Source organism: Ostrea edulis, chromosome 4, assembly GCF_947568905.1.
Source record: "Ostrea edulis chromosome 4, xbOstEdul1.1, whole genome shotgun sequence".
NCBI lineage: Eukaryota > Metazoa > Mollusca > Bivalvia > Ostreida > Ostreidae > Ostrea > Ostrea edulis.
Genome location: NC_079167.1, coordinates 63,820,423 through 63,837,370, shown reverse-complemented (window position 1 = coordinate 63,837,370; position 16,948 = coordinate 63,820,423). Strand labels below are relative to the sequence as shown.

Genomic DNA, 16,948 nt, shown 5'->3' with positions numbered 1-16,948 from the left:
GTTAACATTTAAAAAGTTTTTGATGGAAATAGTTAACGAACATATGCCAGTCAAAGAGCGACGTATCCGGGCCGATTCCGAAAAATGGATTAACGACGACGTTCTATCTGAAATTCGTCAAAGGGATTATCTCCACCGGAAGGCTCTAAGATCCCGCCACGAATCGGACTGGGCCTTATATCGATCAGCAAGGAACTGCGTGGTAAAAATAATCGGTGATGCTAAAAGGGAATTTGTTGACAATGCGATAAATCAATGCAGTGACAAACCTAAGGATATGTGGAAAAGATTAAAGCAATTTCTACCATCTAAATCTGCAGGCGCATCAGCATCCTACCTAGAAATTGATGGCGAAGTAATTTCAGAATCCTATAAAATTTCAAATGCCTTCAATGATTTCTTTTGTGGCATAGGTCATAAATTTGCGACAAATTTTGATGATTCGCTCCCGACAATTGAACAATTAATGCTGAAAGGCTCATTTACAATTCCAAATGTATCTATAGAATTTTTGAAGAAAGAAATTAAAAGCATGTCAAGTTCAAAAGCTACAGGTATGGATGAAATTTCTGTAAAATTACTGAAAGTGAGTATTGATGTTCAAAAACTAACACCAATAATAAATCAATAAAATTAATCATAATTCTGAAAAAAAATCACTATTAGTTGTGTATACGTTTTGTGGTACATGTATACTAGTACATCCAGATATGAAGGGAAAAGATTTGATCAATAAACTGATCAATAGATATTCGATAAAATCAATCAGATTGGTGGTAGTTCATGATTATTTTAAAGTGCACATTTACAAAACAGCAGAAACATATTATTTATGTGCTATGACTTTGAAAAACTAAAACCAATAATAAATCAATGAATTCAATCGAAATTTTTAATTAAAAAAAATTTATTTGGTTGATGCCAAAAAATTTTTTAGAGGCCAAATTTGAGGCCAGGCCAAAATTTGGTATGGAGCATAATTAGAGGCCAAAATTGGGGCCAGGCTAACTTTGAGGCCAGGCCAGGCCAATGGGCCCAGGCCAGGCCAGGCCAGGCCAATGGGGCCAGGCCAGGTTTTATAGTATGCCGTTTGTCAGTAAGCTACCACGTTTTAGAAATTGATTGGTAACTGAAATTCGTCAAGAGGAAGCTTTCAACACCTGGCGCACTAAATGCCATCTATTAGTTTTGATGATTATTCGAAGGTAAGTCTTGCTTTTGCAGTTGTAAAATGTACAATTTATCACTTCATTAGTTATAGATGCATATTTCTATATATTATCATATATACACAGAAACACAGGAATTAAGCGTCTTTAAGATCCTGTATAAGTCAGTATTCAACGTTTAAAATTTATCACACATCTGTTGACAAAGGACGTCTGAGTCAATTTTCAACGGAATCAGTATGTAAAACTTATACAGTACCAATTTTGATGCACCAGATGCGCATTTCGACAAATAATGTCTCTTCAGTGATGCTCAACCGAAATGTTTGAAATCCGAAATAACAATGAAGTTTTAGAGCTATTATAGCCAAAAACAGCGTGCCAAAAAAGTGGAGTCAAATTCGTCTAAGGATAAGAGCTATGCATGAGGGAGAAAATCCTTAATTTTGAAATGAATTTCTAATAAATTTTATAACAGCAATTAAATATACATCCGTATTTTCAAGCTAGTAACGAAGTACTTAGCTACTGGGCTGTAGAGACCCTCGGGGATTAACAGTCCACCAGCAGAGGCCTCGACCCAGGGGTCATAATGTAGAACTTATACGGTACCAATTTTGATGCATCTGATGCGCATTGATACTCAACCGAAATGTTTGAAATGCGAAATAACAATGAAGTTTTAGAGCTATTATAGCCAAAAGAAGCGTGCCAAAAAAGTGGAGTCAAATTCTCTAAGGATAAGAGCTATGCATGAGGGAGATAATCCTTAATTTTGAAATGAATTTCTAAATTTTATAACAGCAATTAAATATACATCCGTATTATTATATATATTCAATATTATAATTCACTGTCATTGTAACACTGAGTCACATTGTGTTAGCATTTGTGGGGTGGTTTTTTTTTACTCCAAAGCAAGAAACAACCAGGAATGTTAACTTTTCAATAATGTATAAAAATTATTTCCTATTTCAAGAATTTTCTTGAAGTACCTTACATCAATTAACTGACACCCTTTTCTTTCAATGAGGATGGATCCAATAGTTAAACGTCTAAAAGAAGATTATTTAACAACTGGTATGTCCAATATGCCGTAAAGTAATAGTAGTGATGAATCTTCGAAGGTATTTCTTGTTCCTGTTGTTGTAAAATGTACAATTCATCTCCTGATTTGTTATAGCTGCTTAATTTTATAGATTATATATACACAGAAACACAAGAAATAAGTGATATTACGTTCTTGTTGAAGTCAGTATTTTACGTTGCAAATTGATTACACATCTGTTGACAAAGGACGTCTGGGTCAATTATCAACGGGGTCAGTATGAAATATTACAAGTCACTGTCACTCTAACACTGAGTCACATGGTGTTAACGTTTATTTTATTGGGTTTTATTTATCCGAAACCTAGAAACAACCAGGGATGTCTATTTTTCAAAAATGTACAAAAATGATTTCAGACATCGGCAATTTTCCTGAAGTACCTGATCTCAATTAACTGACACCCTTTTCTTTCAGTGAGGATGGATCCAATAGTTAAACGTCTAAAAGAAGATTATTTAACATGCGTGATCTGCTTTGAACTCTATAACGAACCAAAGGTTTTATCATGTCTTCACACTCTTGGAAACATTGATATCAAGTCTGGTGTAATGGCAAGACATACAGACATACCTTTAGAATTAGGCGTCAAAAATGCAGTGTCAGATAAAGCGATTTTAAATAATCAAGTGAAAAGAAATAAGGCAACCAAACATTTGTTGACAGAACAAAGTCCCAAATAACCTGTTCTTTTTTATGTACTGCATTCAAGTTTTGTTTAAAGTGGCATATAGGCCTGATGGGCCGGATGTTTGATCAATGTTCATGCTTTCTGTTAACATAATGTCTGTAAATATACAAATGTCACTATGAACTACTACTATAGGACAGAAATAGTAAGAAAACACCAAGTTATACATGCGTCATATGGATTGGCAAAACATAATTTGCTCTTGTAGATGGTTGTTCTTGTTACAATCAATTCGAAAAATTTTAAAACCCATTCAGTAAAAGGAAAGGCTATTGCAAAATTCGGTGATTTCAACCCAATCTGGTGAAGTACATGTAATCATTTATTTCAATCCAGATCTTTAGTGAGAAAGGACTTTTACGGAGCGTACGCTTTAACATTGTGGTCATCAGAGTTAATATGGATAACAAAAGAAACAATCGTGATATTCAACATAACCAACATTCAAAAAGAGAATTTTAGACAAAAATGATCATTGATTCAAATTTATTATGCCTCTACATGCACGCTGTCTCCCCAATGAATCATTAGCAATCACAGACGCACCTGCTGAATGTTTGTACTTCCTTGATAAGAAAGGTCAAATTTCAATAAGATACGTGCACTCAGAAGGTGTGTGTGCAGTTTCTTGTGACAGACACAATCGTATTTATTTGACATGTTATGAAACAAATGCCGTCTGCATTATCAATTTAAATGGAGAATGAATGAAAAGAATTTCATTAATCTGTATGCCTGTGTGCTACAGAACCCTAGAAGTAGATCATTCCTCAGTGATGTAAAGTAGTACAGTATAACAGAATGCGTCTTGTCTCTACATCAGTTTATTTCAGAATGCCGAGTATATGTTATTAAAGAGCATGCAAACACGTGGTTATCAGTGTGTGCGGTAAACAGGGATAATCTCAGAGTTTGATAATTATTCTTATACTGCAAAATTAACAAAGTGTTATGAATTAAATTAATAATTCAGAGTTATGATAAAAATAAGAACTATCTTTTGTCTCTAAAATATCGGGATATATATTTACACTATATATATATATATATATATATATATATATATATATATATATATATATTTGAGGATTATTATGTCTCATCACTTTATATAATCACTTATACATTTTGAAATCCTCGTACCGTTTCGGCAATTTAATTTCTCTGGTAGATCTCTTGGTTGAAGTCAGAGCATAATTGGTCTTATCTGCTGATGGTGGTTTATGATTTTCAATTGTAGTCTTATCTGCTGATGGCGGTGTGTTTTCAGCTGTACTAACAGTCTTATCTGTCACTACCTCGTTATTTTTTACAAAGGGCTCATTTGTGCAGCGCAAATGTTTTCTATTTCGTCGATAGAGGCGACCATCCTACGTGATCACTTGATACGAGCGGATTTTTACTTTTTCGTTGACCTTTGCCTTTGTCCAATTTTTTTCATGTCCAAAAGGTCGAATTCTCACGGTTTCCCCACTTTTAATCTCTGGTAGGGGTTTGGCTGTGCGATTGTAGTAAAATGCTGATCTATATTTCCGTTCTCTCAATCGCTCCTTGACATTTGAGGTTAGGGCTGGTTTCAAAAGTTCGGTTTTGATTGGTAGCAGAGTTCTTGTACGGCGTGCCATTAGTCGTTGAACTGCAGAAGTTCCAATATTTTCAGAGGGAGTATTTCTCCAATCTAATAGAGCTAGAAAAGGATCGCTTTTGTCTAATTGGCATTTCTTCATTAGGTTCTTTGCAATTTTAACTGCATTTTCAACTTTCCCATTAGATTTTGGGTACAATGGCGATGACGTAGTATGCTTGAACTCATAGTTCTCTAAGAAATAAGCAAATTCCTTGCTATTGTAAGGCGGGCCGTTGTCTGAAATCAAAATTTCAGGAATTCCGTGTCTGGCCATTTGTGCCTTGAGTTTGGTGATGACTTCCTTTGATTTTTTATCATGTAGACGATCAATTTCAAAAAAATCGGAATAGTAATCAACAGTGATGAGATATTGTTTGTCATCAAATTGAAAGAGGTCAGTTCCAATTTTCTGCCATGGTCTATCGGGAATTTCATGCGAAATGAGAGTTTCTTTGCCTTGCTCACCCTGTATGGTAGCGCAGACTGGACATTCCTTGATAAAAGATTCGATATCTTTCATCATGTTTGGCCAATATAGTGATTCTTTGGTTCTACGGTAACATCCTTGAATACCAATGTGGCTGGAGTGTACCTTTTGAAGAATTTCACCTTTTAATGTAGGTGGAATAACAATGCAGTCTCCTTTGAAAATTAAACCATCCTGTGAAGTCAGTTCGTCTCTGAATGTGTAGAAGATCTGTATATCGGGTGTCAGTTCATCTCGCTCCGGCCAACCATCTTTGATTGTTTTGTACAGCTTTTTCATTGTTTCATCACGCGAGTTTGCAGATTTTCTTTTCTTTAGAGCTTCGGACGAGATGGTGACGTACTCACTCATTGTAACATACTCTGCATCTTTTTCAGATTTTACACGGTCGGTAATGGCGAGTACTCTGTCTTCAGAATCATTTCTCTGTATCTGTACAGTCGGCAGATAGGCTCGACTCAGTGTATCAGCAAGATACATTTCAAGACCTCATTTGTATGTGATGTCGTAATCAAACTTCTGAAGACGCAAGAGCATTCGTTGAAGACGTTTAGGAGTGGAAACTAAACTTTTCTTGCTGATGATTTCTAGCGGTTTGTGGTCCGATTCCACTTTTACTTTCCGTCCAAGTGTGTAATGCTCAAAGCGTTCCATGGCAAAGAGAACAGCGAGAAGTTCCTTTTCAATCTGTTCGTAGTTGACTTCGGTAGGCGTTAATGCACGGGATGCATATGCTACGGGTTGCTCATTTTGTATGAGACAGGCTCCTAGTCCGCGTTCAGATGCGTCACACTGTACCGTCGTCGGTAAGTTAGGATCAAAGAAACGAAGTATAGGGCTCGTAGATAGTAGTTTTTTTTCAATTCGTTAAATGTTTTGCCATGTACAGCATTGTCCCACACAAATTCTGATTCTGCTTTTAGTAGGTCTCTGAGGGGTGCTGTTATATCCGAGAGATTTGGCGCGAATTTCTGGACAAAATTTACCATTCCTAGTAAACGTTGTATGTCTGCTTTGCATTTAGGTCTTGGCATTTCAGTGATTGCCTTGATTTTTAAGGGGTCAACTTTGAGTCCATCGCTTGAGATAATGTGTCCTAAATATGACACGGATCGCAATTTTAGTTTCATTTTGTCTTTGTTGATTTTGATCCCTTTCTCCCTGCATCTCTCTAGCAAGGTAGATAATTTTTTGTCGTGATCACGTATGGCATCGTCATCCGAGTTTCCACAACCGTATACGACTATGTCGTCATGAATCGCTTTGATTCCATGTATACCAGATAGAGCTTCATCCATTCTTCGCTGGAATTCTTCGCTTGCTGGTTTAATACCGAATGGCATGCGGAGCCATCGATATCTACCCCAAGGGGTTCCGAATGTTGTGAAAAAACTGCTCTCATCATCGAGAGTAATATGCCAAAAGCCATCCTTGCAGTCTACTACAGAAAAAATTCTGGCTTGGCGTAGTTCTGGCAAAATATCATCTATAGTTGGTGTTGCATAATGATTACTCTTTAGCGCTTTGTTCAGAGGTTTGGGATCTATACACAGACGCATTTTCCCACTGGGCTTCCGTACAGCCACCAATGACGATATCCAGTCAGTCGGTTCTGTTACTGGAGCCAAAACGCCTAAATCTGACAGTCTGTCTATTTAAGATTTTAACGGTGCCTTCATTGCAATCGGGACTTTTCTTGTTGGTAGTTTTACTGGCGTAACTGATTTGACAATATCGAGGTGTAATTTTCCATCCAGTTTACCCAGGCCATTAAATACGTCACTGTATTTTTCAATGATGAAGTTGTTTTGGGAGGCTGACTCAATGGCTGCTATGTTTTCTGTGTTGACAGTTATCATTTTCATTCCTTGTACAGCCTTTGCTCCGAGAATAGGATTAAGATTTCCTTCGACCACAACAATTTCTATGTTGTATTTTTTATTGTTTTGGGGGTTGTGGACGCTTATTCGCCGTTTTCCAAGGGGTTGGCATTCCGACTTGTTAAACATTACCAGAGTCATGTCTGCCTTTTGTAACATCCTGAGATAAGGGTCATTACAGACTTCGTTGTAAATTTTCTCGGGTAGAACGTTTACGGTTGATCCGCAATCCAATTGGAATTTCACTGTATCATTTCCAATTTCGATTTCTGCAAAAATCTTTTTCTCAATGGCATTAACATTTTCGATCATGAGGATGAATTCCTCGTCACTGGATTCCTGGTTGACTTGTTTTACATGTTCCCGATTTGATTTCGAATTTGTCTGAAAAATGATTCATTTTATTGCACTTCCTGCATGTTTTCCCCCATGCTGGACACAATTCCTTGCGGAAGGGGTGCTCTTTACCGCAATATAAACATTCCTTTTGAACTTTTGTTTCTGGGACTTGTTTGAAATCTTTTCTGTGCGCTTGTGTTCTCAGCGGTTTAGTTTTTCGCATGGTTTTCAATTTGACAGCGTGAACTTTCACCATGGTTTTAAGTTGCGATGTTGACTTTTCGTTTGCTCTGCATATGTCAACGCATTTTCTTAGGTCCAGTTTTGCTTCTTGCAGTAGCTTTTTGCGTGTTCCATTGTCACGGATTCCAAGTACAATTCTGTCTCGGATCATATCGTTTTCTAGAGCATCAAATTTGCAGGTTTTCGCTAGAGATCTGAAAATTGCCACATAAGTGTCAATGTTTTCATTGATTTCTTGGTCTCGTTTGTAGAAAGTGTACCTTTCATAAGTTTCATTGGTCTGTCCAATGCAGAAGGATTCAAATTTTTCTAGAACTTTGTCTATGTCTTTTTTGTCATCTTCAGAGTCAAACTGAAGACCATCAAAAATATCCAGAGCGTCATCTCCGATGCAAGTAAGAAAGGTAGCAGTTCTCACCTCCTTGTCTTTTTCCTTGAGAGTAGACGCTGTTTCATAATTGCTCCAAATCCGCTTGAACTTTTTCCAGTTCGTGCACAGGTTTCCTTTAAGATCCAGTTTTCCAGGTATTGGAATGTTTGGATTCACAAAGACAGGAATAGAGGGAGCAGCAGCATTATCTTCGTGATTGCTCATGGTGACAAATATCCAGAGATACACATACAGAAGTTTCACTTAGTACTTTTACTTCTGACACCATGTAAAGTAGTACAGTATAACATAATGCGTCTTGTCTCTACATCAGTTTATTTCAGAATGCCGAGTATATGTTATTAAAGAGCATGCAAACACGTGGTTATCAGTGTGTGCGGTAAACAGGGATAATCTCAGAGTTTGATATATACAATGCATATACGTTACAGGTGAGGAAGAAATTCTGATTTCTAATGGAACGAACGTATAGTTTTGATTGGACTAGAATAATTAATTCTCAAAATTCACCGGAAAAACGTTTAGAAATACTGGTCTGGTCCAGTTTTAAGTGGGATACATTGTGTCTGTAATGTGATTTTGTAATGAGAAAACAAAGAAAAATCGGCAAACGTAACAATTAATCCCACACATGCCAAATGTTTCTCTTTACAATTTGCGATGTGCAGTGACATAGTCGTGAATTATTATGAAGAAGAGAATGTTGGTACATGTTTATGAACATTAGACTTCATCCAAATTAATGAAAGTTGATCGCTGGCGTTTTTTGATCTGTTTTATATTAAAATGTTGTGTTGCTTTTTTGATTCACATGCAATTGTATTGCTGGGGTTCGATTTTACTTTTAAAGAGTAAAGGTAAAGAACTATCAATATAGCGTACCCAAATAAAACCGATGGCATATACATGTAATTTGGATGAGAACAACAAGTAGAACTATATTAGCGTGACGAGATATTCGCATAAATTCCTCCGGTAAATTTGTTTATAATCCGTAAATCGGTCTTGAAGCGGTTATTCCTCTTTTTGTTTACATTATTTTGTTACATACCGATTGTGTTTCATACCGATTGTTAGGCCTTTCTTGGGGGCCTCCGTAGCTGAGTGCTTAGAGCATCGCGCTCAAAATCACACGGCCTCTCACCTCTATCGGCGTGGGTTTGAATTCCGCTCGTGCCGGTAAGTAAGAAAGTTTCCCAGTTTACTTTCGGAAGGTCGGTGGTCTCTTCCCAGGTACATTGTGCCTGGGTTCTCTCTTCCACCAATAAAGAACTGAGCGCCACCATATTACTGAAAAATTGTTGAGTGTGGCGGAAAACATCAATCAATAAGCCGTTCTTGGCACACTGATTTTGATTACGGATAACTCCGTTTACCTTATCAGGATATAGGGCTCACGGCGGGTGTGACCGGGCAACAGGGGATTCTTACTCCTTTTAGGTACCTGATCCCACTGCTGGTGTGTCCAGGGCTCCGTGTTTGCCCAACTATCTAATTTGTATTGCTTATAGGAGTTATGAGATTAATCAATGTTCGTTATCGTCACCGTTCCTTACACACCTTTACATATATCAGTATCTCACAAGTTTTCATCTTCAGTTTATAAAAAGAAGAAAATGACTACGCAGAACGATTTTCGTTCTTTATTTTTTCATTGGATAGAGGGAGAGGGTATGTACGAAGGATCTATACGCATTATCCACACATATGTGCCTGCGCGTTAAAGAATTCCCTGCTACGGCCTTGAACGCTAAACGTCGGTCTACATTTGAGGTAATTTTACCTATAGCTGGTGAAGTTTCAATATCAGTAAAAAATTCAATGTCAATTCAATCGTTATCATAATGTGAAGAAAGTTCTGCTTTCAGTGAATGTAAATGAATTGCAAAAATTGAAGTTTTTTCGGTTTAGAAGCTACATAATAATAATAATATCATATTTATATAGCACCCTTTTCATACACTATGTACGTTCAAATGTGCTTTAAAATGCATATATACCTTACAACAGAATTTTATACACATAATGCATAGAAAATAAATCAAACATTAAAAAGCGATGATATAAAAGGCTTTATCACATGTAAACAGTCCGTAGCTGTACCTATCCTGATTGTACATATAAAACATGAAAACACAAGATACCACAAATATGCTAGGTAAGAATAAACATCACTTTCAGGGCGTATTAAAATAATAATAATAATGAAATACACACACGCACACACAGCATATACTGTCTCAGGTATAATGCATTGAAACATAATTCTTTTTTTTAAAATAAAACATCACAAAATGGTACTCGAAAACTAAGACACAGAGTCAAAATAGATAAGATAATCTTAATGCACTGAAACAGCAAACACGAATGTATAGTTATTTATAGAATTATGAGAACGATCCCTTTTCGTTATTTTCACCTTATCATATTTTAGAAGGTGAATTACGCTTGACATTTCCTTTAAAGCGGTCTCCGCAGACGGTCTAAATATAAAGAAACGTGTCACAACAGGATTACGACTGACATTGTAAATGACTAGTATCCTGGTTTGAGTTTTCCAGCAAATTGTAAGTTTAGCATGTTAGTGATGACTTGGTTGTGACAGACAGAAAACGTAAAGGGACTGGTTCACAATTTTTGATAAAAACTTTTTTCATTTTTGATGTTAAACATTAGAATTATAACTCATTTAATGTTAACAGCCAAAATTTTGACCTTCTGAATGCAAGAATGAAAGCAATATTTTAGCCTTAAATATGTGTTATGTAAACAAAGACTCGAGTCTTTACATGTATGCAAGGTGAAGATAACGAACAGTGATCAATTTCATAACTCCTACAAGCAATACAAAATAGATAGTTGGGCAAACACGGACCCCTGGACACATCAGAGGTGGGATCAGGTGCCTAGGAAGAGTAAACATCCCCTGTTGACCGGTCACACCCGCCGTGAGCCCCATATCCTGATCAGGTAAACGGAGTTATCCGCAGTCAAATCAGTGTGCCAAGAACGGCTTAACAATCGGTATGAAACACGTCAGACAGCATTTGACCCAATGCGAGGTTGTATTGACGAACTAGATCGTTATAACGACCATAGAATTTGCGAAATGCTGACTTCAATCGAGACTGTTGAAATCCCTGTACCATCAACTTGTTTGTCAGTAGCTTACCTCGATTTAAAAACTGACTATACCCAGAACAAGCTCTTGCATATCGAATCAGTTGAGATATATAAACACCATATGCAGGTGATAATGGAATATTGCTACATAAATGTGGGAAGTTGACGATGGAGAAGCTGAAATCTATCATTGTTAATAAATAAAACGTCATCGATATATCTAAAAGTCGAATTGAAGGTCACAGCGAGAGATTTTTTCTTCTCACGTAGAAGTTTTTGAATAAATTCTGCTTCATATGAATATAAAAACAGGTCAGCTAACAAAGAAACACAAGTCGTGCCCATGAGAATTCCAACAGACATATGTCGATTTGATATATCCCTGTGAGCTCGAAATAAAGGACACCACAGAGTCGTCCACTTCTGCTTCATACTTAGATATTTTATTGAAAGTAGACATTAACGGCAAACTGACAACTCAACTGTTTGACAAACGGGATGATTTCAGGCCAATTCAATGTTTCACCCAAAATGCTATATCATAATATGAAAATATTCGTCTTTCAGTAAACGTAAATACATAACCCAAATGATTTATTTCTTTATTTTTAAAATCCTATTTATAGGATTGATTTCGATTTGTTATCCATTCTCCATGCTTTAGGGTGTAAATTACACTTGAAACATATTTTGAAGTACTACCCAAAAACGATCTAAGAATCAAAAGAATATCTTGTTATGGATGTTATCCTAGAAGCAATACTTCTGATACTGTAGATGACTGAATGTCATCCTAGAAGCAGTACTTCTGATACTGTAGATGTCAGTTTGAATAAAACAACCAAGTCTTTTTATAAGATAAAAGGATTTATTATGCGAAAAAAAATGTATAAATGTTTTAACGCGATCTCTCACTTCCCGGTACTGGGGAATTGATTTGATGTCCAGTAGCACAGTTCCTGATAGTCATATCATCAGGCCTGCCTTGAAGGACTTCAAAACCAAAATTCATGGTGATTAAAAAAGCTGTTTAGGTGAGCTTTAAAGGTTAGTTCAAATCGGACAGGTTGACTGCTGTTTTGTGTTCACTGGATGAAGTCAATCATGTGCAATATACAGTTATTGACTGGGTCCGATGACAAATGCTGTTTAACCCGAGAACGGATCAGTTACCCAAAGCCTTAGGCTGAGGGCAACATATCCATTCGAGGGTCAAACAAATTAACTGTTGTCCGACGACACGGTCTATTAATGTTGTGTCATTTTCTAAAATAGTTTTTACTAGATGCACATTGTTGGTTGACTTTGAACTTTACTTTTAACAAGACAGTGCGACTGCGTACATTTATCAACGTATCCACTAGTTCAAAATAAGATATACACAATATCTAATTCATAATCAATAATGACATGGTTCGTGTTTCTGCTCTGCGTTTCATCTAATAAATCCTGTATTTCATCATCAGTCAAATCAATGAACATCGCCAAACAGCAGATCGAAAATCACATGACTTGCGTAGCCAATAGAAATAGGGCAGACAATTTGTAAACTGTTGATAGAGCACGAGTGGGATTTGGTTTAACAGTTAAAATGTTGGTTACAAATTCTATTAGTTTTATATAGTGAAAAAATAGGGTGTGTATAACAATATGATATATCGACAGAATGTGACAAAACACTAATTACTATATGTGGTATTCAGTTAAGAAATAAATTTATGTGTTTTTTTTCTAATATGCGGACATGAAAGAAAGGCAATGTGTATAATTGACAAAACCGATTATCCGGAAATTACCACACAACTCCATTGATTTTATATCCCCCATGATACAAACAATCTTGGTAGTCATTATTAATATATATGTTTTATAATGTTATGTTGATGTCAAAATCAAAGGTCATTCGTCTGATTGAGAAACACAGCACATTAAAACAGCAAAGGATTAGTGCTAACAAAACAATATGTGCAAACATTGCGCATTAATATGAATTTTAAAAAAAACATAATTTCTGTTTACAATATGAACAATATAATTCATACAGAATAAAGTTTTTTACACTATGACTTACTAATTTTTACAGTTTCAATCTCTTTCCAGATAGATGGACTCAATATCTTCAAAAATAACTGACGAGTTTCTGACGTGTTCTATTTGTTTCGAGATTTACAAAGATCCAAAAATATTACCATGCTTGCATTCATTTTGTAAAACGTGCATCGAAAACTTCACACGGAAGGAAGATCGGAAAACCAAACATAGTTGCCCCCTGTGCAGAGAAAACTTCAAAATTCCTAACGATTGCACAGATGCTTTAAAAACAAATTTCTGCTTAAAAAATCTTATTGAGCTTGTCACCTTGGGCAGACAGGAAGTGACAAAATTGTGTTCATTTTGCACTTTGTTGGGTAAACAAGTTGAAGCATCTGCACAATGTCTTACATGTAAAGATTTGCTTTGTTCTGAATGCGCCGATCACCGACACCGATCAACGAGACTAACATTAAATCACAGAGTTGTTACCATCGCTGAAGTAGAGACTGGAAAATACAACGATGAAATTCGCTCAAAACAACATATTCCTTGTTCCGAACATACCGAGGAATATTTGAAATACTTTTGCGACACGTGTGATGTTCCCATTTGTCGAGACTGCATTGTTCTTCGTCATCAAGGACATAAATATATTGCACCATCAGAAGCAAGAAAGACGATGGACGATAGATTTGGTACACTTATGGGTTCTTTACAAGAAAACTTAGGAAAACTCAAGTCTGGGAAAGAAAATGTTGAACATGCTTTGAATACGCTAGAGGTTGAACGTAAAATGTTCCAAAAAAAATTGGAAGAACGATTTAACGTCGTTGTTGCAAATGTAAAACGTTCCAAAAAGTCGACTGAAAATGACTTTGATCGGATTGTGAAATCAAAACAAGAATCTTTACACAAACAAGGAGAATATATAGACATTGAGAGTAAAGAGTTACATGAGACAATCTCCTTTTGCAGTAATATTCTCAGATGTGGAAGTGATATTGAGATTCTTGCAATGAAAACGGAAATAAGTGAACGTTTGTCAAAATTCCAATCCTTGAAAAATAAAGAAAGTTGTACAATCAAAGAATTTGACTTACCAACCTTTAAAATGAACACGGATGGAAAGGTGTTTGGATTGGTTTTACAAAAAAGAAAAGAAGATAAAGGAAACTCAAATATGGAGCGTTTCATACCAGAGACATCCGTCAAAGATATTGATGGGAAAGGAGCCTATGCCTCTAAAGTCGAGGAAAATAAAAATATGTCTCATCCTTTATGTCTTAAGTGCTCACAAATCCTTGAATGCAAAGAAAGGGAAGATAAACAAAATCCAGGTTACACCTGTGTGGCATGGGTTGACAAAGAGAAAATTGCAGTTGTCGACCAAAGAAATCAAAAGCTAAAATTGCTTGCTCTTCCAACAAATGATATTAAATCAATGGTTTTGTCTGAATGTATGGTAGTTGTTGCTTTCAAGGATGGAATAGCAAGTAAAATGGGAAAAGAGTTGATTGTCATGAACAAATCAATGGTGAAGGAAAAGGAATTTAGCGGGGTTTCCACTCTTTTGACGTGTCATCCGAATTCTGCGGAAGTAAGCTGGATCTCCGGTTTAGATAAAATATGTGTGTACAAGGAGAAGGAATTGAAAGAAGTGTTAATTCATGATCAAAATACGCCAGTGAAATTCGGTAATCCTAAGTTTGGACATGTTTTGTCGAATGGAATGTTTATTGTGTCGGATTGGGCTCAAGATTGTGTTATCATATTAAGAAAATCAGGCTACATAGAAAGAAAAAAATGCTGTAGTCCTGGTGCCATTTCCTCGGACATGAGCAATAACATTTATGTATGTGATTACCGTCAGAGCCTTGTCGTAGTTTTCAAAGTTTCTGGAGAGACATTAACGAAATATTACATTGATTCATTCCTACCTAATCCAAGGAGTATTGCTGTAAACAGAAATGGTCGTATATTAATATCAAACGACCGTACTGTCGTTTTGGCAGAGTTGAAATAGAATATATCTTTAAAAAACTTCAAAGAAAAATCTGCACGATCCAGGAGTTGTTGGTGGGGAGATAACTCTCTCCTGATACAACACAATTTTTCTTACTGATAACATAATTTTATAAACAATGTTAAATAGTAAACTTAGCGTTATTTATAGAATAAACTTATGTTTACCTGATCAAGATATAGGGCTCATGGCAGGTGTAACCGGTCGACAGAGGATACTTACTCCTTCTAGACACCTGATCCCACCTCTAGTATATCCAGGGATCCGTGTTTGCCCGACTCTCTATTTTGTATTACTTATAGGAGTTATGAGATTGATTGCTGTTCGTTATCTTCACCTTTCATACAAGTAGTAAATTATTCAAAAAATATCGAAAATAAAAGTTTATTGTATAATAATGTGATGCAGCCAATTATGTTTGTTATGAAGTTGCTCATCAATCCCAGCTTTGTATAATCTTGCAGTGGCGGTTGCTCGCGTAAGGAATGGTTGTTAAAAATTCCAACGAATCTACCGCTTTACACAATTTTGCTACCACTTGTTAGAGTTGATGGACTCCTATGGGTACAAACCAAACGGTCTCCGAGGCATTTGCCTTTGTCGGAAATACGACACTGTAGTCTGTGATTACAAACTACATAATGTTTAAGGGGCTTCTTTGAACACGTGAGAAGAGATACATACATGGTTTAATTTTTGTTTTACATTGAATGAAATTTCTATATCTATCAGAACCTATAAGAATTAAGAGTACTGTTATTTAGACAGAGTAGCTTGTATTATATCAAGAAATATTTCAAAACCTCAGTTACATGTATCTTCTTATACTGGTAATTAAAGTATGTGTGGTTATGGATTTTTTGTTTTGTTTTGAAAAATACATAATTATTTATTATTATTCAGTCTCATCGTCGAATTTACCTAATCAATATTTAATGCACACCGATTGGACAGCAGACAGTCTATTTCATCCTTTCCCCTCCCTTCCTCGTTTTGAAACGAATAGAATTTTTCTTGATTATTCACTATAGTGCTGTACGATATTACAGGTTTAAGTGATTCGCTTCTGAGTTTTGTAGTATTGTCAATTTTTGGGGGGAGTATATTTATTGAGCTACATTGTATTAAACTGACCTTTTTGCACTTAGAAATAGATAAAAGCAGTAAATATGAACTAGGACCATCAAATGTAGTTGATTAGTTGATATGCACCCACTAATTGAAGGTATAAGCACATTGTTTTTCAAGGTCAGAAGTTATTGGGCAGGGGTAATGTCATAGGTACAAAACAAAATAGAAACAGTATCGATAAAGCTAGGATGATCAACCCTGATACACATGCATATGTATCCAAACACCATGGACGTGCATCCGTCTATCTGCATGTCTGTCAGCTTATGTAGGCCAAACAAGATAAAAAAAAAATTCTTTAAAAGCTAGGACCTTCAGACTTGGTACATATGTTCCCGGCAATGATTAAAGGAAAATGATTGTTTATCAGGTCAATGGTCAAACTTACATGCAGAAAACAAGACAGAAAGAGCACTAATAAGACTAGGATAACCAAATGTAATGCACGTGTTCCACCATCAATAAGGAGGTGTATAATATATCTACAAAACCGATATTGGCAACATTACGAATACTCCATGCTACGGCCATGCACGCCATACATAGATCTAAATTCAGTGCAACTACAGCTGGTGACGTCCCACTGGCATTGTAAAATTCTCGAACGGACGTCGATAAAATAAAAAATGATTTATAATTTTTAATTCTTAATTTACAAACAAATAAACATGAATTAGGCAGAAGAAATACTATCAGACTCAAGAT

At 36.0% G+C, this 16,948-nt stretch overlaps 1 protein-coding gene across 1 annotated transcript; it reads left to right on the top strand.

Annotated features, from left to right (window-relative positions):
* Positions 1–1,004: 1,004 nt before the first annotated feature.
* LOC125670958 (E3 ubiquitin-protein ligase TRIM56-like) lies at positions 1,005–15,964 on the top strand. Its single transcript, XM_048906424.2, has 2 exons — positions 1,005–1,205; positions 13,156–15,964. Exon 2 carries the CDS (start codon positions 13,160–13,162, stop codon positions 15,110–15,112), a length of 1,953 nt encoding a protein of 650 aa, XP_048762381.1. The 5' UTR covers positions 1,005–1,205; positions 13,156–13,159; the 3' UTR covers positions 15,113–15,964.
* The last annotated feature ends 984 nt before the right edge of the window (positions 15,965–16,948 follow it).